This window comes from Dermacentor albipictus, chromosome 8 (assembly GCF_038994185.2).
Source record: "Dermacentor albipictus isolate Rhodes 1998 colony chromosome 8, USDA_Dalb.pri_finalv2, whole genome shotgun sequence".
Lineage (NCBI taxonomy): Eukaryota > Metazoa > Arthropoda > Arachnida > Ixodida > Ixodidae > Dermacentor > Dermacentor albipictus.
Genome location: NC_091828.1, coordinates 49944461 through 49972160, shown reverse-complemented (window position 1 = coordinate 49972160; position 27700 = coordinate 49944461). Strand labels below are relative to the sequence as shown.

Here is a 27700-nt window from a genome sequence, read left to right as displayed (position 1 = left end):
TGACTGGATAAGTGGGGGCTGCATTCATTACACGAGTTCATTACACGAATCCAAAAAGTAAATTTTACACAAGTATTTCTGGAGATATGTCATACTAGTGCTTACTGAAATGCTGATACATTGGTGGAAATAAAATGTAGGAACAAATTAGGCATTGGGGACTTGACTCTAGACTTAAGTTATTCATGTATATTAGTTATAGCAAGTGACCTCTGTACTAATAATGAATTTTGGACTGCCGTCGCTCAGCTTCTCTTGCAGCCCCCATCCAATAAAATGCTATATTGCATGCTGCCATTCAAGCACTAAAATACATATGAACAGTCAATGAATACTTATTAAACAGTATTTTATTTGGTGCTCTGATGAAACAGACAGTGGAAAGCTAACTTTCGAACAATCAACTGCTCTAAAAAAGTATTCATCTGTAAAAAAATATGTGTGAATAGAATAAGATCAAAGTCTCTCTAAGATGAACCATGTGTACCAGAACATAGAGGCAAATGGGTATAACAGAACATGTTCATATGTACCAAAAGAAAATACTGAAAAGAACAAAACAAGAACACACAACTTAGAAAGCAGATCATTCAGACATATGTAGTATAATATTAAATATTACATTGAACATACATATTTTGTATGGGCACGCAAGCAGTAATGTTTGAGATCGAAAAAACTCTTGAATGTACTTCTTCAATAATCAAATATCACAATATAGCAAAGCAAATTGCTGATTTTATTGTCTTCATTATATTGAGGTTTAACTGCATATTTAATTATTTTTTCAGCTATCACAGCATTGCGTGGGTCACTTTTCATAATTTCTTTTAGTCTATGTTCTATGACATGCTGCGAAAAGATCTAGAGCAAATATGGTGACCCGAAAAAAAAGTATTTCAGGGCCCCTTTAAGGGCGCATGAAGACACTTGTGTTACTTTATGCAGTACAATGCTATGCAGCAAGCCACACGTCTGTAGATCTTTAATTCGAACTCTACTTCAACATGGTTGTTGACCTACCCTACACTATCAGGGTGCTGTGCTCTCTTATGTCTGCTCAAGTGATTAGACTGCGTAAAGGACTTGGAACAGACGGTGCAACTGTATGGCCGGTCACCTGTATGAATGCGCTGGTGTATGTTCAAGGCACCCTTTAACGAGAAACTCCGAGAGCATGAAGGGCACTGATAAGGCTTCTCGCCTGTGTGGGTTCGTAGGTGGCATGTCAGGCTGGTCTTTCGTATGAAGCTCTTGAGGCATGAAGGACAATGAAACGGCTTCTCACCTGTGTGGGTGCGCAGGTGGTTTTTCATGTGGCGCTTATGTGAGAAGCTCAGAGAGCAAGAAGGACACTGATATGGCCTCTCACCTGTGTGGGTGCGTAGGTGCTTTACAAGGTTGCCCTTTTCTGAGAAGCTCTGCGAGCATGAAGGGCACTGATATGGCTTCTCACCCGTGTGGGTGCGCAGGTGTTTCATAAGATTGCCCTTTTCCGAGAAGCTCTGAGAGCATGAAGGGCACTGATATGGCCTCTCACCTGTGTGGATGCGCATGTGTCTCATAAGGTTGTACTTTTCTGAAAAGCTCCGCGAGCATGAAGGACACTGATATGACTTCTCGCCTGTGTGAGTGCGCAGGTGGGTTATAAGGCTGGCCTTACGTGAGAAGCTCCGAAGACATGAAGGACATTGAAATGGCATCTCACCCGTGTGAGTGCGCAAGTGCTCTTTCAGGTAAATCTTTCGTGAGAAACTCTGAGAGCATGAAGGACACCTAAATGACTTCTCGCCAGAGTGGGTGCATAGGTAACTTTTCTGATGGACTTCTTGTGAAAAGCTCTGAGGGCATAAAGGGCAATGAAATGGCTTCTCGCCCGCATGGACATTGGCATGTGTTTCCAGATGAGGCAGTTTATCAGTTTCGTAGTCACATAACTTATATCGGTGGAGGCATCCTTGCTCTGAGTTGTCACATTTGGCAGTTGATGGAACAATAGAAGGCCTTGGTGCTGCACAAATGAAACAAAAGCAAGTCAAAGTCACTATGAAATGCCAAAAAAAGAACACAGATGACAAATTTAGTGACTAGCTTTATTTTCTTTTTTATTTGGGAAATCTTCAGAGTCAATTTAAGCATGATGAAACAGACAACTCCTAACGGTCCTTTTTCCTTTTTAATTTACCCAATATTTCTGCATCTGAATGCTGCCCGACCCTATCTGTGAAGTACACCAACAAAAATAATTTTGCAGAAAGGCAAAAGATTACATAGTAAGAGAATGTGCAGTGTTTAAAGACTTTCACGGATTTGTACGGTCCTTATAGAACAGTTTAAAGATGCTTTAACCGAGCTCGCTCTCTCATCCTCAATGAGCACTCGAGGCCCAGAGGCCACTGACACTATTTGCAAAACTTGTTACAATTCGCTGGCACAAGAAATTTGTTTCATAAGAGATTTTATCAGTGGGTTTTTTTTTTTGATCACATGCTGAACTTGGGCAACGTTTTCATAAGTTGAGATTGCAAGGAGCTGGCTAGAAAGTACTGTATTTTCCTCCATATAATCTGCCAACATGTACAACCCACACCTTGTTTTAGAACAGTCGTGAAGCATGGACGGCTGGGCTAGTTGGTCTTGAATAACAATATGAATCATCCTTCTAGCACTCAAATAAACAGGGACGAGCAGAGATGGACACCAGAACCGGCATTCTTGTTGTCCTTCTCTGCTTGTCTGTGTTTATTTTTTTGCTGGAATTATGTTTCACAATGCTTTTAAAACAGCCCAGAAAAGAAAAAAAAAGATGCATGTATAACCAATGGAAGAAACTGCATACAACCCTCAGATAGTAACATAAACAGTATCCATTTGGGGATAAACGACTTGTGCATGCCGTATCTTCAGCCACTGACTCTGTTCCACTGTTATCGGAGACTCTGCTGGGCCGCTGAGCACAGCTTATCGTGATCCAAGTTATACTTTTCCGGCGCCATGTGCACTATTTAGTAACTGCTAAAAGCAAAATGGCAGCCCGTACAGAGGAAGATAATGACCAAAAATGAAGAAAGGGACAAGGGAACTTTGACACACGGATGGAAAGAAGGCGGGGTTGCCCAGGAGATAATGAAAGTTTGAGTAGCAAGAACCTTGCCCTGAAGTATGGCTTTGTGGCAGCACACACTGTGCTGCCTTGAAACCAAACTTCAAATTGAAATTTCTGCAATCTGCACCCCAGCCTTGTCCTTACTGTGAAATTTGTACAATTTTTGGTGTGGGTAATACGTGCCAAGATACGGCAACTTCTTCATGAGTGATCTAGCCAATCTTCACCCGAGAAGATTACTTGTTAACTTGGGCTTTTCTCAGTGCTGTCCTTATAGGCTTAACAAAATATGACATCTTCAGTTACGGTCATGTTCAAGGTGAAATAAGTTGACATGCACTCTACTCCTCGTGCTCTGCTCAGGCATTCAATGTGAGAACACCTGATTAATGGTATAAATCAATGCTACAGTCACGAGCACAGAGGCAGACAAGCAAATCAAAGAGCACAGTTGCACATTATAACCGAGTAAAAAAATGGAAGACAGTTTCATTTTCTGCACAAGACGACTGCACAATGTGGGAACAAGCAGACAAAGCGAAAGTATGTCTCTCTAGCTATGGCATGGAGTAAAACTAGGACTCGCAGACATTCAGTTTGTAGGTTTTATACAATTTCTCTAATCATTAAATTGTTTATTGAAGCAACAGATCAAACAAATAGCTGGTGTTGCCTTAAATAATTCTCAAAGTCACATATCACTGTGATTGACGTCACAGTACTGTAATTTACGTAGGCGCACTTGTGAGATTAATGCAACTCAGCAGCTGAAAATTTGGTGGCTGTGCGGCGAAAGGCACACAGAGTTTGGTTTGAAATTCGAGCCCTTTTTGCAATGCTTAGTGATGTACTACTTTGCAGACACTATCGTTAGCATGCATTGTATGCACTAAGTTTCTCAGTTCACAAAAGCCAGACCTCAGAGGGGCCCTTTGAATCTGCGCTTGTGTGAAACGCTCTGATGGCAGAAGTGCCAATTAAGTGGCTTCTCTCCCAGGTGTTTGCACTTGCGTGTAATGAGTGGGGACAGGATACCAATAGACAAGTCACAACTGTTGCAATGATTGAGGATGCTCCGCTGCAACTCCTTGTGCTTGACTGTTGGTAAGAAGCCATTGTTCCTCCCTACTCACAGAAGTATAAAAAGAAATTGGCTCGGCCAATTGCACATCATTTTGTTTACTACATGAAATTATAGTAAAAATTCTATGCAATCTTAACATCAGGCCAAGACTTCATTTATGCCAAATGAGTAAGATTCACGGTGTCATGGAGAAAATTAAGTTTATTTGCTGCAATCATGAATGAGAGAAAGAGATAATGGAAGTTGAGTCACTATACATCTCTTTGTTCACATCAGCTTAACATAAGATAGCAAAATTAAGCCTCCTATTTGCACAGTGAACTTTTGGTACACCACTGCTAGTACTATTCAATCGCTTTCTTTAAATGAGTCTTCACCTTCATTCCTCAGTCATCAGACTTGAAACGCTTCTATTTTGAAAGTTTATTGTGAGATTCACTTTTCGCATGCAGCATCCAAACATACATTGCCACATCAGGCAAGAGGCTAAAGGGTGTGTGCCTGATGAGGTCTACCCTCCTGCAGTGCATTTGAGACTGCAACAAGCTTCCTTGTATGGCAGCATTAGAGTTGCACCAAAAAAGAACATCCATGATTCTGTACAGTGGGTAAATGTTCTGGCATAATCAATTTTTCAATTACAGCTGTGAAAATGAGCATCACCAACAGCACTCAGAAATAAATAAGTAATCAGCCACGTTAAGACTACAATAGGTCGAATTTATGTGTTATGGCCTAAGTAATAGATCTATAACTTCTGTTTTGTTAAGTATTGTACTTGGGAAATCATGTGTTAGATTTTCATTTTCCTTGTTATTCTTCAGAAAAGTTATTGTAATGGTATGTTCAAATGTTTAAAGCTAACCTCAGGAATCCTGCAAGAAACATCCCGCAGTTTGTAAACAGCACAAGGCCGTGCGCGTGAACAAAAGCTAAGGTTAGGTTTGCTGTGGATCAAGTAATAAGCATCTATCACCTGTCGAACTGTTACTAACTTATGTATGTTTAGAGTGGTCGCCAGTGTTCTTGTGTATTTGAAGTGTCGGGAATATTAATAATGGCTCTAATAGCTTTTTTTTTTATGTTCTTCTACCCCCAAAAAATAAGCAGAAATGAAGTGACTGGATAAGGGTAAAATATACGCTTCTTTCAGTCAGCTTGGCAGAAGCCTTAACTTCTGTATTAGACCGTATGTGTGTGATATTTCGGTATGCAAGTAATTAATATGCTCAGTCAAGGTTAACTGTTCACTAAATACCACTCGAAGAAAATGTGTAAAACTGACACATTCTATTTTTTTCCTTTCTGAAAACTGAGCACAGGATCGAAGGGTACGGTATTATTTTTAGATTTAAAAACAATAAATTTTCTTTCTTGCATATTTAGCTGGAGCTCATTCATTTTTATCCATACTGATAGTTCAGACAAATATTTGTTTGCATTTACTACAGTGTTCAAGAAGTTGTGACCGAAGAAACATTTTAGTGTCTTCTGCATGCAGAACTATATATCATATAGTTGTATACTATGTATCAACTAGGTATATTTATACACCGGATGTGTCAACGAGGTGTCGCAACACGGTACTCTGACGGCGCCCAAATTGACACTTCATAGAGTTCAGTTAGAGGCCGGCTTTTCAGAAGACCAAAAGAATGGCAGTGAGTCGGGTAATGTGGCTGCCGAAACTTGGAGAAAAAACAATAACGCTGTCAAGGTAACAAAGACAGGTGGTCCATTTGTAGCCTCGCAGAAGAGTCCATCATACGTTCAAATGTCGCTGGAGCACTGTATAGGCCAAAGGGCATGACTTTAAACTCATATAACATCCGGCGGGATCAAGGCCGCCTTTTCGCCGTACATTTAATCAACTGAAATCTGCCAGTAGCCGGATCGAAGATCAACGGACAAGAAGTATTTAGCTCCGTGCAAGCAGTCTAAGGCGTCATCAATGCGAGGTAGTGGTTAGACATCATTTCGTGTGACCTTGTTTAAGTGGCGATAGTCAACACAAAAACACCAGGTACCATCTTTATTTTTCACAAGGACAACAGGTGAAGCCCAAGGGCTGGCTGATGGCTCGATGAAACCTTTGTGGGGCATTTTGTAAACTTCCGATTGGATGACTCGACGTTCAGCATGCTATACACGATAGGGACACCGACGAAGAGGATACGTGTCTCCAATGTTTATATGGTGGTGAACAACAGATGCTTGGCCTAAAGGCCTGTGGCTGAAGTCAAAGATGCCACTGTACGATTCAAGTAGGAGACGTATGCCCGTGGCCTGTGCCGAGGTGAGGTCAGGTGCAATCATTTTCGCGAGGTCATCCATTAAGGAACCAGAGTGTGAGCTGCAATTGGCGCTAATAAACTACTCTCAGCATTCAGACTCTCAATGTCAAAATCGGAACCAATAGAAATGCTGTCCAAGAACATGCCGGCCGGAATCACTTGAGGGCACAGGCTGAAATTCAGAAGCGGTATAACAACGTCGTTTTAGTAACTATGACCTGCATATGAAGAACAACAACATTCCGGTTCAAAAGCCCATCAATGATAGGGCGAAGCACATATTCGCCATCAGGAACCTGTGGCTGAGCGGTCAAAGTGACATAAGTAACTGCCTCGGGTGACAGACGCACATCGTGAAGTGAGCACAAGTGCGGTGGGGCGGAGCTCGGAGCATCGGCGAGTTGAGGCAGTTCTAACTGAAGAACGCCGGTCGCGCAGTCGATGAGAGCAGAATGAATGGATAAAAAGTCCAATTCAAGGATAACGTCATGAGGGCAGTTGTTGATCACAGCAAGAGAACAGAAGTAGGGCGGCTAGCTGTACAGTACTTAAATGCACAGTAGCATTCCAAGAGCAACCAGCACGCCGCCATCGGCCACACGAAGCACTCGGGCAGCTGCTGGGGTGAGGACCTTTTTGAAACGTCTACGTAGGATAGCCCTCATCACAAATATGTGGGCTCCAGTGTCGTCAAGTGCTTGGACAGGTACGCCGTCTATTTTAACGCCAATTACGCTTCTCCTTGTGGGCACAGACAGAGGATTTTCTGCAGTAGTAGGCAATGCAGCACCACCTCCGAGAGCTGCATTTCTTAGTTTTCGGAAAGGGTGCGGCCAAAAGCTACAGGGGACGAAAGGTGACGTGGCTGCGGCGAACGGGAAGATGGGCAATGCATTTGCGGTGAGCAAGACTGGTGTTCGCGCGGCGATGATGAGTGACTGTGCCCCGCATTCCTAGCAGAGTCACTGTTAGACTCCGCGGTGGGTGAAACATTGCAGGTATTTTCATTAGAACGGTTCAGTTTGGTCGGTCTGCGAGGTGTTAAGGGCCACGAGTTGTGACAGGTGAAACGTATCGGCTGGTCATTTGCAGTTCTCCACTCAGTCGGGATGTGATAACGTGGAGAGAAGCGTTGGGGTGGAGCGAAAATAGTAGAAAGGCATTCGTTAGCTCTAGGATTGGCGACAGCACAGACAGAACGTAATCCAATGTTTTCAAGTTCCATTTCGTTGCTTTTAAGAAAATGGATGAGGCATCGGTGCATCGGTTAATCATTTTCTCAAAGAGTTTGCATAATTAACTGGTCACAGCTATAGGCCTATAACTACTGGGCGAGGAACTTTCCCTCTTTGAGAATAGGAATTACGATTGCTTCTTTCCAGGTAGACAGAATGTAGCCAGCAGAGCACATGGAGTTAAAGAGTGACAGTAGCGTACTTGGGTTTCGTGGTGTGTTTGATAATTTCATACATTATTCTGTCACTTCCTGGAGTGGATTTGTTACAATTCAGTGAAGACTGCAATTCTGCCATGTTAAATGGATGATTGTATCCTTCAAGGGATGTGCCTTTCCGACCCAGAGACTGTCTCTCTGCTTGTTGTTCATATCTTAGAAATGTATTTGTGTAATGGGATGTACTCGAAATGTGCTCAAAATGTGCTCCTAGACAATCAGCGTGCTCCTCAAGAACGTCTCCTTGTGTGTTTACTATTGGTAGAGGACGAGCTTCTTGGCCTTTCATTTTGTTTACCCTGTCCCAGGCTTTTCTTCCATCTGTACAAGAATTAACGCCAGAGATGCATCTCTGCCAGCTTTCCCTTTTAGCACGGCAGCGCATTCTTCTACCTTTCAACTTTGTTTTCTTGAAACTGATAAGGTTTTCTATAGTCAGAGTCACAGAGGTGATTTGAACCTTATTTTGTTTCTTTCGCGCTTCCCTACATTCAACATTCCATCTGGCAACATGTCGTTTAGAACGCAATCCATTGGTTTGCGGGATACATATTAACACTCCATCGACAATATGTTCAGTCAAATATACTACTGCATCGTCACTACTAAATATGCAAATGTCATCCCAGGTCAAATGCGTCAGCTCTCTGTACCACTGCCGGTCCGCTGAGTCAACTTTCCACTGGAGCACATGCGGAGAGCATTCGTCCCATTTTGTTATTTTGAAGTAACCAGAAAATTATCACTTATTTATTTAACCATGGGAGGTGGTGCTTAACCACCTTCCATTCCATGTATGGCACGACTGTACTTGATGCAATGCTTAAATCTATATATGAAAACGTCTTGTTTGCGACGCTATAAAAAGTCAGTTCTTTCTTATTTAGCAAATGTTCACCTGTACATAAGAGGAAATTTTCTATGAGGCGCCCCCCAGCATCACATCAAGAGGCGGCCCACAAGGTATATGCATTTAGGTCAACAACAATGTAGGGCTCCAGAAGTTGTGCAATAAAGCTTTCAAATTCTGTTCTGGAAAGTTGGTAGCCGGGCGTGATGTATAAAGAAGTAATTGTCAACAGCTTACCAAAAAGCACTGCTTTGACTGCCCAAGGGGCGTTAGCAGCTGTAAATGCCGGCGGCCCACACCCTTAAGATCTACTATGGCAACACCGCCCAATGAGGTGAAAACATCGTTACAGCCTTTGCAGTGAATGGCACATTGCCAGAGAAAGTTTGTGTGTGTAGCATTGGCATAGCCTAGCGGTGGGGTTGGGGGGTCGAAACTCCCCCTGCCCCTGATATTTTCTGGCAAATCCGCCTTTCCCATGGAACAGAAAGTTTCAGGAGGTGGGCTCCGAAAGGACGACATGGATGAAAGGGAAAGTCCCAAGGGGGATGAGAGCGTTGTCATGTCACCGCACCTAGAAATTAAGTTTATCCAGTTTTCCCACAACCACTGTCATGTCTATAGTAGTAGCATCTCCTTGCCTTCTCACATCACCTTTTCCCCATCCCCTTCTCCCCCTGTCCCTCTTGGAATTTTCGCTCACTTTTGGTGACCCATACATCACATGACACTATCGAAATTTTAGCGCAAAGCTTTGTTCCTTCATTTTTAAATCTAGAATAATATAGCATGCTGACAATGCTAAAAGCACGATTGAGTGATAGGAAACTTGCAAAATAGTGCCCACCCTCTCCCGTATGTAGCCGTGGCCGTAACACTCACTAGAAGGTCTGGCTGGAAAATGACAGTGATCTCCACTGTTACCTGGGCTGCAACAAATCTGGCTTGCAAATGAGAAGACACACGATATTGCGCTGTCTTGTTTTTGTATGGCCCCATTTTAGTGTTGTTCGTTTTTCCAAGTCACGTACCAGCTAGGTCATTGACATACATTATATAAATGCATTAATTCGTAAACAAAATTTTAAGTTTTCTTTAATATTGTTGTGATACAGAACAGGACATACAGACAAGAGACAATGACGAAGAAGTGTTGTTGTTGCTGAGGTGCTTCAGCCGCCATGTTCTAGTGTCAGCTGGTGCCTTCAGCACTCGCCTTGCATAAAAAACATTCATGCTTGTCTCTGCCTCGCAACATTTTAGTGGAGGTGCTGGGTACCAACACGGAGTTCCACGGCGATCGCCCTGTCAGCCCCAACACAGTGATTGACAGCCAAAGTGCCACAATGACCGACTGCCCACCTCTAGTGCAGCAGACTCTGACCTCTGTAGTGTTGTCCCAGACGCGAGACCCAGGGACCTTCAATGGCATTGATGGTATGGACGTTGAAGACTGGATTTCCTGGTATGAGCGTGTAAGCGAAAATAATCGGTCGGACCAAATGCTAATGCTAGCGAATGTGCTATTCTATTTCCGAGACACAGTGCATGGCATGGTATGAGACCCACAAATGCAACATAACGAGTTGGAACGACTGAAAGCAGAAGCTTCTAGACCTCTTTGGAAAGCCCTTTGACTATCAGCTGGGAGCAAACAAGGAGCCATCGACCCATGCCCAAATGTCGACAGAACCTTACGTGGCATATATTCAATATGTCCTCACGCTCTGTCGTAAAGTTCAGAGTGTCTACCAAGTTGACATTTCCAAATTCCGTCAGTTTTTCAGGTTTTCCCCGAGTACCTTTGCGAAATTCCATGAGTGACACAGAACCTTGCTTTTATGATGGGCTAACACCATGTTACCAAATGCTGTCACTCTTTAGTAATCATATGAAAAAATGCGCCCGAATTACCAAGGAGAGGTTGGGCCTTCACCAGGTGTTGCAAGATACCTTTGGCACAATCTTGATTGGAGCTGACAAAAAATGGAGACAGCATCATCGTTTTTGCCGTTACTGTGGCGTACACTTCAAATGTGCAAACTTGGTGCAAACAAGTTTTAGTACTGTTCGGGGTGCAAAACCATGTCAGGGCTTGACGTTATAAGTGCATTTGACAACAATGTGATAAAATGGGTGGAATCATACAGTATGATTGTGGCAGTGCATCCTGCCTATAGAACGTAAAACAGAGCAACTGTTGATCTTTCACTGGAAACTTTGTTGTGCAATGGCTACCCTGTTGACAGTGAACTTGAGGACAATGTGGTCGCATTTGTTTTGTGAGCACCGTACACAAGTTCTCCCGAAGATAGCAGATTCAAATCATTGCAAAGGCAATTGAATTGCTCACTAGTGTCTCATTTCTCAAAGGGAAAAGGCTTGACTTCTCGCAACCGCAAAGGTGGACGAGCTTGTAGCACATTGTAACAGGACTGCTGTGGACGAATAACTATCCAATAGGACAAACTGGTGGCACGGAAGAGGTGAGCCAGCCACTGCAGTCTGCAAACACTGCGCAAAACTTGAAGCTCCCATCAACGGGCAAGGACTAAAATGAGTGTATGGTGAGCCTTCACCTCAAGACACCTACAGGTCCATTGAAGTGATCCCTAGAGTGCACCTCAGGTGCCCAGTGCATGCTGCTGATTGCCTGACGATAGTGTAGTGCATGCCTAGTCCTGCTTAGTCATCATCAATGATGAGCTATGGGATGTGACCCAAAGCTGTCCCAGAACAACAATCCCGACAGTTCCCATGCAGTTTTCACCTCCCTCAATGAATGAGCATATTGATAAAACAAAGTATGTTTTGTATTTAACAGCAATAAAGAATTTTGTTCACCCAAAACGCAGGGGTCGACTTACATTGTGCATTGATCTATAATCAGGTTCTTACACTCGTCACTGATTTCGGCATAACTAAGAGACTCACTGGGCGTAACATTATTGTAAAGCAATGTAAGGGCTACGACAGACATCAGGGCAAGAGTGCTCTCGATTAAGGTATACCACCTAAGCTGCTTGAATGTGCTCAGCAGAGCAGTATTTTTGCACTTTGATCATATCAGTATGCAGACAAGGATAACAAACCTGCTAATTTGTCTTCAGCAGCAGAACGTCCTACACACTTAAGCAAGTCGTACCGAGCTACGCAGACTCGGCCATCTACCACACTCACACAAGCAAGCAAATCTTTGTAAGGGACGTGGCGGTCACTGCCCACCTGAGGTGAAGCTTAGACGATCCAGGGTCTCCGCAGTCTGCATGCTCTTTGAGACGCTCCGTGCTTTGAAGGAGCACCCGACAGATTTGTTGGCCAGAGGCAAGCTGCACTGCATGCCAACCTCGACCTGACCAACGACCTTCGAAAGAGCATCGCGTGTCGTTTTGGCAGTGATGCTTTCAGCTAGGCTCATCGCATTTGTGGGACCTGCAGAAAATAATTGAGGTGACTGCAGTCTTGTTAAAGCATCAAGAACAAGGGGTAAATACAACAACAGAATAAATGCAGGGGCAGTTTACAATGCATAGCCATGGAATGCAAAACCTTTTCAGTTAAGTGTTCCTAAAAGGCTACAAGGGACACTCCGCATTGACTACTCGAAAACAAGGCAATCTCTTTTCTGTGGAAGGCTTATGACAGTAGAAAATCTCAGACACTTTTTCATTTTTATACATTTTAAAGCTGTTGGTGTAGTCCAAATAATGAAAAGTGACTGCAAGATCCTAGGGTCATCACCATCAGCCTATTTAATGTTCACGGTAAGATATCCAATCATCCCACATCTTGTGCCAGCTGATACCATCCTGTGCTTGCAAATTTTCTATTTCATCACCTTACATAGTTGTCTGCTGTCCACAATTGCATGTCAATACCATTGGTGCTCATTTTGTAACCCTGATAAACCGTTGGTCACCTGTCCTACACGTTACATTGCCTGCAAAAGATCATTTTCAAGGCATTAGCATTCTTAAAGAACTTCGCCCAGTTAGCAGTATGTATGTATGTATGTATGTCCACACCAAACTTCCTTCCTGCCAACCTGCGTCCCTGTGTGGTCGATGGTCAAATGGGTAGAGCATCTGGCTGCTGTGCTGAGGGAACTGTGTTCAAAACTAACCATCAGCCCAACTTGGGTGACTGAGCATGTAACATTGTCTATGTGTTGCTCTTCAACAGACTTTTCTGCTACCAAGTTTGTTCATTGGGTAGGTATTTGCCACTCTTCAAAGACCCTGGGCAGCCTCTGCCAGTGATCTCTAATTGTCCCCATCTTGTCATCTACTTTTATCCCGATTGACGTGTCTAGGTTGGCTGATCTGTTCCCTCTTGGCTAATTTGGCCTTTTCCTGTTCGAATTGAGAACAATCCTAGACCTCTCTAACTCATGATCCCTGCCATTTACCCTACCTAACACTTCTAATCTATTTTCTTTTTTCCCCATTAGGGCTTTTCCAGGTCCACTTCCTGTTAGTCCGCTTCTGGAAGAAGGTATTCATAATTTGACGGTGATTCTGTGAACTCTACCACCATCTTTTGTTTACTATTTCTGTTTAAAAGTTGATGCCATAGCTGCCAGTCACCTGTTTTCCAAGCCAATTACCCTCTGCTTCTGCATTGTCTCCTATGACTACAGTACACTGAGTTTGGACCTTTCAATATTAAGCATTCAACATCCTCATAAAAGTGTTCTATTTCTCCATAATCATCACTGGAGGATGGAGAATAGGCTTGTACTACCTGTGATTGATATCTGCTATTAAGTTTTATTAGGATGACTGCTACCCTTTTATTATTACTGTTGCATTGTAGTGACGGTGAACAACCAAAGTGGCACGCATTGGGCAAATCTGTGCCCAGCAAAACAAGCAACACTCAACACAATGATAGTGGCAAGCACACTCATGGATTGTCGAAATATCATCTGTGGTTCAAGCGCATCGGCTTTCATACCAGAGTCGTCGAAGGTTCCAGTTGTATCGCTGGTGCCTTAATGCCTTCCAGAAAGTACTACACAATTCATGTCATGCATACAATAGACAGCTTTAGTTTAGCATATGCTATACCATTGCGTAAGCAATTTCTCAGATTTACCATTACCGTCCTTGTGTGATTTACATAGTTTCCGTAAAACATGGCAGCGGTCGTGGCTGCCCGCTTTGAATTGAATTTGGCATTGCTTTTGTAAAATTCACTTCATTCATAGCAAATGACTGCATAAACGGCGTTCACTTAATCTCAGGCCGTTTCGACGACAGAGTATTATGGGTAACTTTACAGAGTTTTCGAAACCACTGCCTTAGTCAAGTGCTTCGCAGCCGCACTCGGTGCGTGCTGTTCTTCAGTGAACGACTGTGACGGCAACTTGGGTCACTGTGCATGTGCCAGTATTGAATGAAACTCTTTGCACCAACAATTTTGCACCAATCATAAGATTACTAATGACATTAGAGTCACGAATAATCTCTAACGAATGAATGCACTATTAATTTGTTTTCTCTTAACACTTTGAGGGCCTTTTTTTTTGCCAAATGCAAGCCCCCAAGGTCGAGTTTTTTTTTTATTGCCGATTTAAAATCTGAAGACTGATTTATTTTGCAAGAAAGTTGCTGCAACTTTTTTAGAATGACGATAAAGTGACAAATATTTTATGCAAGTAAACATGCATTGTTCATTCATGAATACAGATGGGCTTGCCTAAATACTTATTAGAAAAGTGGATACACTGAAATAGATATGTTCCAATTTGGTACTTGGAGAGTAATCAGCATCAAAGGCTATTGCAAGCCCATCGCAGAAAGATCGCGGAGGATCCCAAATCGCCATGTCATGTCATACACTTTCTCTAGGTCTAGAAATAGTGAAAGTAAAAACTCCTTATGAATAAACGGATCCCTGATGTTTGCCTCAATGTGAACAAGGTGGTCTATTGTCGACCTTCCCACTCAGAAACCACATTGAAGGTGTTTCAGTTTGTTGTTACTTTCTAGGAAGCAGATTAAGTGCTGGTTTATAAATTTTTCAAAAACTTTGCACAGGCAGCGTTTTAGCATCATCGGCCTATAGCTGCTGGCTAATGCCAGGTCTTTCCCTTGTTTAAGTACTGGGATGACCATAGCTTCTTTCCATGACAATGCGATATACCGCGCTGCCCACATGGCATTGAAAAGAGATAGGAATGTTTTCAGTGTTCCAGGGTTTACGCACCTAATCATTTCGTACATGATGCGATCGCCACCTGGCGCCGAGTTGTTGCAACAAGCGAGAGACGCCTTAAGTTCAGCTAAAGTAAATGGACAATTGTAAGCATCACTTGATGAACCTCTACGATTTAGGGGATGCCACTCTTCATATTCTTGCAGTCTTAGAAATGTTTCTGTATAATGCAGTGCACCGAGACATATTGAAAGTGCTCACCTAGATAATCCACCTGACCTTCCAGGCTATCATTTTGGCTACTTACTAATGGCAGGAGATGCGACTCCCGATCGATTAACTTATTTACCCTATTCTATAGTCTTGTTTCATCGGGGTGCGAATTTATACTGGAGACCGTACCTATCCCAACTTTCTCTCTTTGCACGTCGTGTTTCTCCTGCCTTGCGACTTGGCCTGTTAGAAATTAACTTCAGTAATATCATTGTAACAAAGTTGCCCATGAAAACCGTTCACCAAAAACAAACTATTCATATGCGTGCCAATAGCCTAGAATTCATCAATGTTGCCCACTATGTTTATGAATTAGAAGCACTACCCTATATTCCCTCTTATCTGGAATACCTCTGTAGCAGAGGACATGGCCATTATTGAGCTTTGTATAAGCTTCATGTTTTCTAACTTCATTATGGACAATGATATCTCAGGCAATGCTTCATAATACCTGAAAGAGCCTCATAAACCTAACTGCACCTGAGAGGGTTCAAGTGTTAAATGTTGGCAGGTTTAATTGTCAGTGACAGCCTGTCTAGATCCGGAAACTTTTAGGACCCTCTGCCGCTTCGCAGGTCTTACCACCACCTTCTTAACCCTTTAAGGCGCCTTGTACACAATTGTGTACATTGTACTTCTGGTGTTTTTTTCACGTTTAGGGCGTGCTATTTTCTATTAGGTTGGCTTTAGCGCATTCCCAAACTTTAAACTGACAACCATATGCATTTTGGGCACCATCTGTCGCATTTCGGTGAAGATGTTCATATCAAAACAAGAAATGGCGGACGCTGGAGCAGCAAAGAGAGGTGAGTCAAGTTCTAATTTTTTTAGAGCCGCTTTTTTTATTGTGGCAAGCGAAAAAAATTAGACGCGCTTGTGCATCATATGAAGTACCGAGGAGTGATAATTTCATCCATTCTGAGGAGATGACCAAATGCTAACGCTCGCACGCGCATGTGTACACGATTGTGTACAAAGCGCCGCGGTCGCTGCAGAAATGAAGAACGCTGAGAGTTGCTTTTTCTTTCCAGGTATTTTGGCCATTCGTCATTCTTCTTTCTACAGTGTAAACAAGCATAAGAAAACCCAAGAGACAGCTGAAAGGCTTTTTGAGCTCATTGCTGATAAATGTCTCAGACGTCGGGGAAATTGACGAAGAAGAAGCCACGTGTGAAGCGACCGACGCCTGCGTTGCAGCTGCGTTCACCAAACTCACAGAAGAGGAAGATGCTGCTGCAGGGGAAACGCAAGCTGAAGAAGTGAACACTGAGAGTGCTTTTGCCTTTTGTGAAGCTGGGTACCTGCAATTCTTTGCTGGACTACCACCGCGACAATCAAACGCTGCCTAGAGCTGAACTCCTATATTTGATGAATTTTCGCTTGCAAGCTGCCGCAGCATTAATTAAGTCGGTACTACCCGAAAAAAAGCGTGGAAGGCCTTCTCTTGCAGAGATCCAAGCACCACAACCAAAGATAGGGCAAAAAAGCAAGAATATCGCTTCCTTCCACCGACGCGCACTACGACTCCTTTGACCATTGGCCCCAATCCCGCGACCAGAAGGTGCGAATTAGGTGCAAGCTTGAGAAGTGCACACGAGGCGCCCGGATATTCTGCATGAAATGCGCCGTGCCACTGTGCCTGACGAAAGAGAGAAATTGCTTCCTCGCATTCCACAAGTGAATTGTGTGACCACCGAGGCGCTGTGTACACAATTGTGTACGATGTTGCAAATAATAAAGTTTCATGATAACTTTCAAGAATTCGATGGTTTTGTGTTTCTTAGGTCCCAAAAAGAATGTTTATATATAAAAAGATTTTTTTCTATGCATAATTGCAAGTGGCGCCCGAAAGGGTTAAGGTGCTTTGCAGTAGCACCGAGTACATGCTGCTCTTCCCTGAACCACTTTGACGCCAACTTAGGTCCCAGGTATGAGCACTTTTAATATTATTCATCATACAAATCATATACTCAACAATTGTGCACCAATCACAGAATTGCTAGTGACATTAAAGTCGCCAATCATCTCTAAAGAATGGATGTACCACCAATTCCTTCCTCTTAAACATTTGAAAATATTTTTTTCCCAAAATGTGAACTCCCAGGGTCAAATATTTTATTCTAGATTTAAAATCTTCAGACTGACCACTTTTGTAGAAAAGTTACCTCAACTTTTTCAGAGTGACGATAAAGTGACAAAACATACTTTATGCAGGTAAACATGCATTGTTTATTTATGAATAGAGATGGGTTTGCACAAACAATTATGAGAATAAAAAATAATGCAAGGAAATAGAACTTTCCAATTTGACACTTTGGCAGTATTCGGCAACGAAGCAATCTGCACTCGACTCAATAGGAGTAAGGAAACCAGCTCTCACGCCCATAGCATAATCAAACTGTGTATATGTGCGCATGCGAGAAACCCTGATGTTTCTGCCACTAAATTTTTGCAAGGCAACTATTGAATAGGAAAATACAATTAAATCTCAATATAACAAAGTATTTAAATCTTCATAACTGCTTGTCCATAAAACATGTATTTAGAACCCTGATATAACAAAGTGTGTTTGCATGCGATTTCAATATAATGAAATTTCGCTTCTGCCACAAGTCTTTCCTTGGCACGAAACAAGCGTTTCGAGGTTTCTGGGATGCTATTTCAACAGTCCACGTTGACTTAAAGGTACACTAAAGGTTACTATTAAGTCAACGTGGACTGTTGAAATACCATCCCAGAAACCTCGAAACGCTTGTTTCGTGCCAAGGAGAGACTTATTTTAAGAGAAAATGCGTTCTAAAGCGTCCGCGTACCTCTAGCGCAGTTCAAATCGCCCGCCGTCCGATCGAGGAGTACTGACATCATGGTCTCATAGTGACGTTGCGCCATCGGTGAGTAGAACGGCGTCCGCAGACGGCGCTGCGGCTTTTCTGCGCAAAACGCAAACGCGCGGCCAGAAACAGAGCCAAGACAGAGCCGACAGCAGCGCGAAAGCGGGAGTATGGTGGCTAGCGGAAGGAGAAACGCGCGACCATAAATAAGCTGGTACTTCATTCTATGACGCAAACTTCGACGCTCGTCGCAATGGACCCTGACAACGACAGATTGGCTCACGATGCTGGGCTCAACTTCAGCAATTTGAGCACTGACGAGCGCGACCTGCTGCTGAGGGCTCACGCTGCCGGCATCGTTGCATACTCGTTGTATGCAACGGCATCGTTGCATACACCGGCTCTCCGGAGCGGGAGAGCAACGAGGGCTTCCCACGACATCACTGGACGTGGCAATCTCGCTGCTTGTTCCAAATGAAAGTTTCGCGAGCCTGCAGAACCCGCACAGCACGACGCGATAACGAAACTACTGAAACTCCAAAGCGTGCGCGGTGCAGAGTCTAGCGAAAATGAAACCTTTCAACCACCCACGACTGAAGGGTAACATCAAAATGTTATTTTTTCTAAGAATCGAATAGACGTAGACAAGTAGCATTTTCTTCCGTCTTATAATCGAATGAAATGATATTTTTAATACGAGTAGTTGAGTATTAGTAACACAAATTATGAGGAGTGCTTTCATCATCGGGCTAGTACCAAAATGTCGCTGGAGGGTCTCAAATTGTGTCATGCATTTACCTCAATTTCTCGGTTACTAAAGCTCTGTTCGCGATTATATTGACACCTTAGACGTTCTAGAACATTGCTCTACCACTTGAACTTGACTTTCTGGTAACCTTTAGTGTCCCTTTAATAGTAACCTTTAGTGTCCCTTTAAGCGCCCATTCCTGGGTTAAGCGTCGGCAGCATTATACCTCGTAACCGAGCGAACAAGCGCAGGTAAAAGATGGAAGCGAATGCAGAGCGCAGCAGTAGATGAAAAAAGAGTGTGCGAGGAGGAAAGTGAAGGAGGAGCAGAGGAGAAAGAGCCTCCGCATCTGCATGGACGACCTCATCTGTGCTTCCAAGGGGAGGACAAAGTGGTGCGAGGTGGGGAGGGCTACGCTGGTCCGCGGCGTCACCTGCTCAGATCAGTCTGCGGTACTAGCATTTGTGGCGTGCATCACTGCTCCTGCAAGGGGCAATGACGAGCGGCTACGAGTAAGGCTCAATGTGACGATCTCTTGGATGTCGCCGCCGCTGACAATGGTGGCATGCTTTCACTGCGGCGCAATGAAGGACCGCTCTCATCGTTGGTGGAATGAAAGGGCGAGACTCACAGTGGCACGCAAGAGAGGTGCGGCGACGATGGCTATGATATGGCGCCAGAGGAGCACATGCAGACTGTATTGAAGCAAAGCACATTACTCACAGCGTTCTCTTCCTAATATAAACCCATATAATTATGCTACAAAATACTGACAGGCGAAATGAAAACATGTATAGGGCTGCGCTCAAATTTCGCATTAAGGAGTATTGTAGTCAGTGAAATTTTATGTGTTTGTAAGGACACAAAGGCAATGCAGGCAAAGAAAGCATAAAGGCGCTTATTCATAGGTACCCAAAGTGAAAGTGACGAATAGTGTATGCAAGGTGAATTAGTGTGAACATGTATAAAATTTAAAAATATGTAAAATACTGAATGAAGACACTGAGGCAAATGTGTAGAATTATATGAAGAGAGAATCTGGAATGACCAAATTCAGCATTGCTAGCACTCCAAGAATTCAAGATTGCAAACCTTGCAGCTCGTGTACAAAATGGGAAGACCAAGATGACTCGGCAAGATAATGGGAACGGACAAAGACTTCCGCTTCATGGAGGCAATTAAATGAACTCTCATGATAAAATTAGCTTAACAAACAGTGACAAGACACAGTAACATACAGAAATATCGCTGTACAAGGGGGGTGTGGTTGGAAGAGAGGCATACGACGTGGGAACATAATGTTAGCTATGCGGTGGTGATATCAGCTGAACCCATTTTGTCGTGATACCTGCTTACAAAAGATGATGGGGGACTTTGGGCATTTAACTGCAATAAAATGATAGTTTAATGAAAGATTCATAAAACACCATGTTATAGAGAATGAGAAATGGGTTGCTGTATTAGTGGAGAGGAGACGAAACCTTACAAAGATCCATTTTCACCTTCGAAGTTAGCACAACGTTAGCAAGCAAGAGTGCAAGCTGTAAGCTCTTGGTAAAATTGCTGGCACCTCGCTCAGCAAATCAGAGCGTGAACTTGCGTGAAGAAAAAAATCTGCAAAGACCACAGACGATGATTGTAAATGTAAGCGAATAGTCGGTGACGTGTGCCAGCATGGCATCAAGAGTTGTCGTCACGTTCCTTTCATAAACAAGCTTGAACAGCGTGATTTGGATTGTTTGCCATTCCTGGCGGTGATGAGGACTTTTGGGACACCATGTCGCAGCAGGATGTTTTCGACAAAGAATTTTGCCACGTCGGTTGCGCTACTTCTGGCACAGCCTTAATTTCAGCAAAGTAGGGGCAAGGTAGTCCATTGCCACAACGATCCACTTATTTCCAGATGTTGATGTCGGAAAGGGTCCGAACAAATCCATTATGGTCTGCTGAAACAATCGGCAAGGAGGCTCAATCTGCTGTAGGATCCCATTGGCCTTGTCATGTCTCAACGTAATGGGCGACGTCAGCGGTCAGGCGTAGCCAATAAGACTTCTCTTGTATTCTTGCGAGTATGCAGGAATGATGATGTGTTGTACTTAGTGGCACGAGGGCCAGGGCCAAAGAGCACCATGCAAGTGGTGATGTGGTGCCTATGATCTGCCAGTGAGATGGACAGGTGTTTTGCGATAGGCAGGTGTGACTTGGCTGTAGAAGGGCCTAAAAATAAATTGCTCTAAAGTGCGTAAGATACATAGGTAATAAAATAATGAATATGACGGGGAGATACTATGACTGTAAAATATATGTTACAGAACAATCACTAAAATTTAAGAGTATGGAACTAGCACTACCGTCACACAATGGTCCTTAAACACAAGAGTACGCAGGCGTGTGCTCTACAAAAAAACTATTATTGCAGGAGCACCCTCTGGTGAGAGGGTGCACTACGACATTCCTGGGCTAATAAAAAGAGCTGCTAACAACCTTTAAAAGGCCCCTCACCAGGGCTGGCCATTTTGAGCCCACAAGTGCCATGCATACAATGTGCGCTAATGATTGTGTCTTCTAAGTATTACATCGCTACATGCCATCTTCCAAGCCGGAGGGATGATGTATACGTGCTAGTGCGCATGCGTACCTATGTTTTTGGTGTGACACCACTCTTTGTAACTCGGGACTTTGAGAATTATTCAGGGCAACATGGACACATTATTTGTGTAATCTGTTGCAAATAATAAAACACATAAACCGAATCTCTGCGTGTACTTACTTTGTACCGCAGCAAGAGCAATGTACTTCCATTGTCTGCTTGCTCTGGCGTCGCCGTGCAGTTGCACCCGCTGACACCAAAACTGTGCTATCCTCTACCGTGTTACAGCACGCGATCATGCTCTGTGATCTACTTATGTCTGCCTCAGTGTTCGTGTAGCACTGATTTATACCGCTAGTCAGGTGTTCTTGTGCACAGCGCGCACAATCGTGCGCTGCGCAAAAACAGACAAGCACAACAGCTCGCGCGCGACACCGCCAGCAAAAGAGCATTGCGCAGCAAAAAGAGAAAGAAATAAAGCAAAAGAAACAAAAAATCAAGACGGGGGCCCGTGAAGTATGCGTCACACGATCCTAAGGGTGTGGTATGGGCACGTGGTATGGGAGAACGCAGGGAAGGAATTTCGCTTGTGGAGGCTAGACGGGGCAAGTGGAGAGAGTCTCTTCTCTTGGCAGTGATGATCGGCTTCTGAAACCATGGGTTCGCGGCACTGAAATATTTCTATCTCGGCTATTAATGAACCAATATGAAAAATGCTTGCGGCTGAATGCTCCTTAGAAGGCACGTAGCAACTTCCAGCGTATAACCAAATTTGCCATGGGGCCTGGTGAGGGGCGCTTTAAGTGAAGGAAATGTACTGTCAGTACTTGAAAGCAAGAAATGGAAAGTTCTGACGCATCAGCTGGAGTGGTCAGCAAAATTAAACAGTGATAAGGAAAAACAGAATGCAGCCATGTGCGTGACCACTGCTGAGCACAATAGCACAACCATCCCGTCACACCCACATAAGAGACGCGTCTCATTAGACAGCACTAACAGTTCAGTGCATATGCAAATGTTGGCGCGTGGGAGGTGGCACATTTTTTAAATCGCGACTAAACACACGCCTGGTGCACATTATAAACAGTGGCACTCTACTGTTTCAACTAGGGGCAGCGCTCAGACGTACTTATCGAAGGTACCCATACATACAAGATCCTGCGATCTCTGCGAGGCTGCAGCAACCGTTTCTCAATCTGTGAAATTTGTAGACCACGTTATACCGCACGAATTGGCAAATGCGGTTGTTCCTACAATGAAGTGTCAGCAAAAGAACAGGTAATCGCGCGAAACTTCGAGTACTCTCACCGTTGTTCGGTTGTTTCAGATGCGCTGCAGTAGCACCATAGATTTCTCTATGGTAGCACCGGCAGCTTGTCAGTGATTGACGCTTGACGCACACGATGGCACCAGGGGAAACTGTGCCTTCCACCATAGAGTTTCTCACTACAGTAGTAGTGAGTTTCGTGTGAGAAACTCACGGGAACCGTGCATGGGAATGATTGAAAATACAGGCTACGGATTGGCATTCTGTTGACTGGCAAAATAGTCTACAAGTATTTCTTGGCAGTTTTGGTTTCGCTCCAAGCGCAATTGCTATAACCTGCAGTGGGACAGTACGACGCAAAGCTCTTTCTTTGCCTTTGTTGTTTTGCTCGAAGTGGCGATAGCGCGTTCTGAGCCGATATTTGTGTCGCGGTGTAATGTCGAAGCCCTGACGAGAAAGCGACGGCATCGTAAACGCTGAAAGAACATGTTTTGACCGTTCTGACCTTGGTTTGTTAAGTGTGTAGGTTGGCGCTGTAGCGCTACGTGCTTTATGAAACTCCGTAACATTAAAAAGAAGGCACTACTGATACAAGACATAGACAGTTGTACTTCTAGAGGCTTGACAATAAAACTTTATTCAGGGCTTCATTATGCATTGCTCGTTTATGTGCTCATTGAAATGCGTGTTTTAGGACTTTTTGAGAACACAAACTTACTTGTGGTAGGAAGGGTTGCTGCTTCCTTGGTGTAGTCTAGTGTCGCAAAATGGGTAAGTGCAAATCCACGCCATAACGCTTCGGAAGCGGTACGTCAATATAAAATATAATGAAGCATACTCGTAGGAGGCCACAAGCGTCCTAGCTATAGCACTGCAGCAGATGTGCTTAAAAGTACTTGAAGACGTTCAGCAATCGTGACTGCCGACGCAGCCTTTCGAAAAAGCGAGAGAGTTGGCAAGTGCCTGTCGTCTGTGAAAAAAGTCTCGCGTTCGCAGCGAGCTGGCAGGCGTCGTAGCAGACGACACTTGAATCATTCCACTCAAAGGCGCAACACTTTCTCACAATACAAAATGTTTATTTACATGAATACTTGATGCTTATTTTTACATAAGTACATGCACGGTTGTTATTGTTGTCGTAAAAATAAATAATTATTCTCTGGCGTTAAATAGGGAACGGAATTGCAGAAGAATGCATACCCTAGTGTGCCCTGGTGGTAAAGCGTGCTTCAATCCCAAAGTCATACAAAGTTTATGCAATGTGTTGTACATTATATAAAGATACTGCAAAAATAAAATCAAATTTTACGCGATAATATCTGAGTATAGCTTCGTTCACTGCGCCGCAAGCAAATGCCACTAATCTATAAACACCGAATTCATTCCGAAGCATGTACTTCCCATCATTCCCATGTAGGTTGAGGTAACGCATGGAGGAAGGAAACTGAGGAGAAGCCCCATCTAAAACCCCTTAAACTTCGTAAAGTAGTGCCACGCTTTGAAGAATGCCGCCTCCTCCTCGCAAGCTCTGGCCGAGGCCGATGCCGCGTCGCTATTGGCCTAATAGCATCACGTGGGCCCTCGCGCCGTGCATCAGCGCCATTTTTGCTCGAGAAGCGTCAACGGAATTTTGTAAGAAACTTTATGGTCTACGGAGTGGCGAGGAGCACATGTTGGCGCCGTTGCTAAGCTCGAGCAGTGTAGGCGGCGCCACGGTCAAGGAGGGAGCGTGAAAGAGAGAAGAAACGAGGAGTGAAAGCGGAGGAGGAGAGTGTCACTACTTAACGAAGTTTAAGGGGTTTTAGCCCTATGCCCTCCGCGCGCTAGGAGAAAAGTGTGGAGGAAGTGTCGTAGTAGGTTCTTCTTTTTAGTTTTTTTTTTCTTTGCTGCTGTGGCCACGCCTTTCGGGCCACAATGGCGGCTTTGTTATTGTTCTGTGCGCTCACACGTGTTGCTCTGTAGGTTTCCTACTGTGGCAAAGGCGCCGTGCGGGCAGGTTCGCGTTGGTCTCCGTGTTTTGTTGTGCTGTGTTATCTGGACCGCGCCCTACCGGATGTTGCTGTGGCCAGGTGGGACAGGAGGAACTAAGTTCGTGAAATGAACGCGCATGCAACGCTGTACGCAGCGTGCCGCGCCACGGCAATGGCAACGGACGAAGGAATATCCGCAGGAAATTTTGCCCTCTTTGGCTGAATCATGCTAACGCGCTAACGATTGTTTGGAGCGCGCGGGTCCGAGCAGCCCGGCTGCGCGCAGCGCGGCGTGGTTTCGCAAGAAATGTAAACAAGAGAGGAGAGCTGGCCCAGAGCAACGCCATGAGCAACTCCAACTTCCGGCTTCAATTTAGCTTCACAAAGAGTGACGTCAGGGCCTCTCCCGAGTTTCCTTCCTCCGTGAGGAGGAGCGTTGGGTTGAGGCAACGCTCAGGAGAGCCCCCGCAGGACACTAGCACCACATTTCCCTCTAGGGTATTTATTTAGAAACTCTATGGGCATACAGTTTCCTACCAAAATTTTTGTAGGAAACTCTATGCCTGTGGGGACTAGGAACGAACTAAACGTCCAGTTGAAGGATTGCCAGCCGTTTGTGAGCCGGCGCGAGTAAGAGCGGGCGCGAGAGAAGATCTACGGATTTTGCTCCTTGAATATATGATTCTGCCTAGGCACTACGGAGGAGGTTTCTTAGCGCATGTTGTAAGCATTTGTCCCTAGGCGTGCCGGCATTGTGGAGCGGAGTGCGTTCCGTGAACGCACTCCGCTCGGAGGGCACTCTTCTGCGAGTACACTCCGCTTGCGACATTTAGATTTGGGAAAGTGCACTTAAAACCGAGTGCACTCTCCGTAAGTGCACTTAACTTTCCCGCTTGATAGGGGGTATTCTATCTGCAAAATATATGCATAATTGGTCAAGTTGACACATATAATCGTTATAATAGTGTAACAGTATGCGATATGTAGCGTTCGAAAAAAAAAGTTATTACGTCGCTGCGTCAAGGGCGTAACAGAAAATGAATATAAAGAAGTTAACACAAATAATCGTTATAATAATGAAATAGTAAATGATCGGTAGCGTTAGAAAAAAAAACTGGCTACGTCGCCGTCACGAAAAAGAAAATAAAGCAGTTAACACATTTAATTGTTATAATGGTGTAATAGCAGATGATTGCATGGTAGCGATGGGTATGGATGCGTAAGTTAGCTAAATAAGTAAGAAAAACCGAAGTAGCAGCCAAGCAAAAGAATGCTTACGCATTGGTAGAAAAGTCTCAGCATTTCTCAGTATTTTTTTATTTAACGCTATACTATTCTTCGAACTCGTCCTCAACAACTGCCACTTCCTCTCGTTTAGTAATAAATGGTATAATTTCCAAGGGACACCGTGCATCTTGTGCCTGCAGACTTAAGAAAGGCTTTGCTTTCCAGGGCGTCCAGGTTATGTCTGTTGCGGTTACAGCGGTGCCGTCGCAAACCGTTCAGGACAGCTGCGCAGAAGCTGAGATTGTCGCTGCGAAAACACAGACGTTTATCTGCGAACTTCGTGAGCTTGAAGGATTGGGTTGCAGTCACAAAGATCAGAAACGCCGCAATTAAAGAGGGAGACTTGGGAGAAAAAATGTCAACTATATATCCCCTAAACAACAAGAGAATATGCGTCACTGCTTTGCAGCAGTGAAGACAAAAATTAAGGGTCCAAAGGCATGCGCTTTACTAGCGAGTGGATGCTGGAATGCATCTTAATGCAAATGAAAAGCCCAAGGCTTTACAGACACCTGAGAATGAACAACATTCTTATCCTTCCCACTCCACCATAAAAAATACACAAATTCTTAGAAAGGTGGATGTGGCTTCAACAAAATGTTTGAAGCGACGAAAGAGAAGAAAATAACAATGGACCACTTCAGGTGTCACGGCAGTCTCTTGTTTGACGAGATGAAGCTGTCAGAACACCTTTCTGTTTAACAATCCGGGAAACTGCGAGGCTTCGTAGACTTGTGTCCCTTTACTCCGCCCCAAGATGCCAACCTGCTCTGTGACCACGGCAGGGTCCTTATGTTCGTGCCGTTTACCGGAGAACGCTCTCAATCATAAGAGCATGTGCAACGCGTGGAAATGTTAAGGGCAGCATCCTGTGCAAAATACTCATCGAAGTCATAATTATTGTGGAGAAGGTAGGACTGCATTTCGTGACGTGTGATGGAGCCTCGTGGAACCGTAGAATGTGGACAATAATGGGTATTCAAGGAACTGCAAATAACGTCACGTGCAAGGTGAAGCATCCTGCAGATTCAAAAAGAAGCTTGCATTTCTTGTCGGACTTCCCACATCTCCTGAAATGCCTCCGCAACTCATTGCTGAGAGGCGGCTTCAACACACCAGACGGGCGGGTAAGGTTCTGTACTGGACGCTTTGGTTAGCTTTGATACTGCTATGTTACGTAGGCCTATCATTATAGCATTCGTTTCATTTCGCAGGTGTCCACGTATTTTCTGCGTGAAGCTTACAACTATGACAAAGACAATATCACGCTGAAAGCAATGCCTGGGTTTACCACCAGCCATATTGAACCAAACTTTGAGAAGATTTCTAGAGTACATTGACACTTGGGAACGGCTCACCGCGGCGGCGTCGGATTCCTCAGCAAATTGACAGCTGTGGGGTTCAGAGTCACACTGTCCAGTGTGCTGTCCTTGCTCGAATATTCGACCAAGGAGCTCCAGTTCCGCTACTTGATGACAGGGCATTTAAGTCAAGATCCTATTGAGAAATTATTTGGCATTGTGCTGCAGTCACCTGGTTGCAATGACCACCCAACTCCGGAGCAATTCTTAACGCTAGTCAACAGCTTATGCTTCTACAGATTAGCAAAACCGGTGACAGGAGCTGCTAATGTTGAGCCCACTGTACTGACGGCGCTCCTAGATACCAGTGCTGCCAGTTCATCCCACTCCAAAGATTTGCAAGCAACTCTTGATGAATATATTTCACAAGGAAACCTTGATGAGCTAAAAATAGCTGTGAGCCGGAAACCCAGTGCCTTTCCCGCCG

At 44.2% G+C, this 27700-nt stretch overlaps 1 protein-coding gene across 2 annotated transcripts; it reads right to left on the bottom strand.

Moving 5' to 3' along the window:
• Positions 1–328: 328 nt before the first annotated feature.
• LOC139048768 (gastrula zinc finger protein XlCGF57.1-like) lies at positions 329–23491 on the bottom strand. 2 transcript variants are annotated; one of them, XM_070523356.1, is made up of 3 exons: positions 23374–23491; positions 12013–12219; positions 329–2011 (listed from the first exon to the last, which is right to left on the bottom strand). In XM_070523356.1, exons 2-3 carry the CDS (start codon positions 12203–12205, stop codon positions 1020–1022), a joined length of 1185 nt encoding a protein of 394 aa, XP_070379457.1. In that variant the 5' UTR covers positions 12206–12219; positions 23374–23491; the 3' UTR covers positions 329–1019. The 2 variants fall into 2 exon arrangements, with proteins under 2 accessions (XP_070379457.1, XP_070379456.1); XM_070523355.1 differs by lacking the exon at positions 23374–23491 and adding an exon at positions 22697–22925.
• Between the last annotated feature and the right edge of the window lie 4209 nt (positions 23492–27700).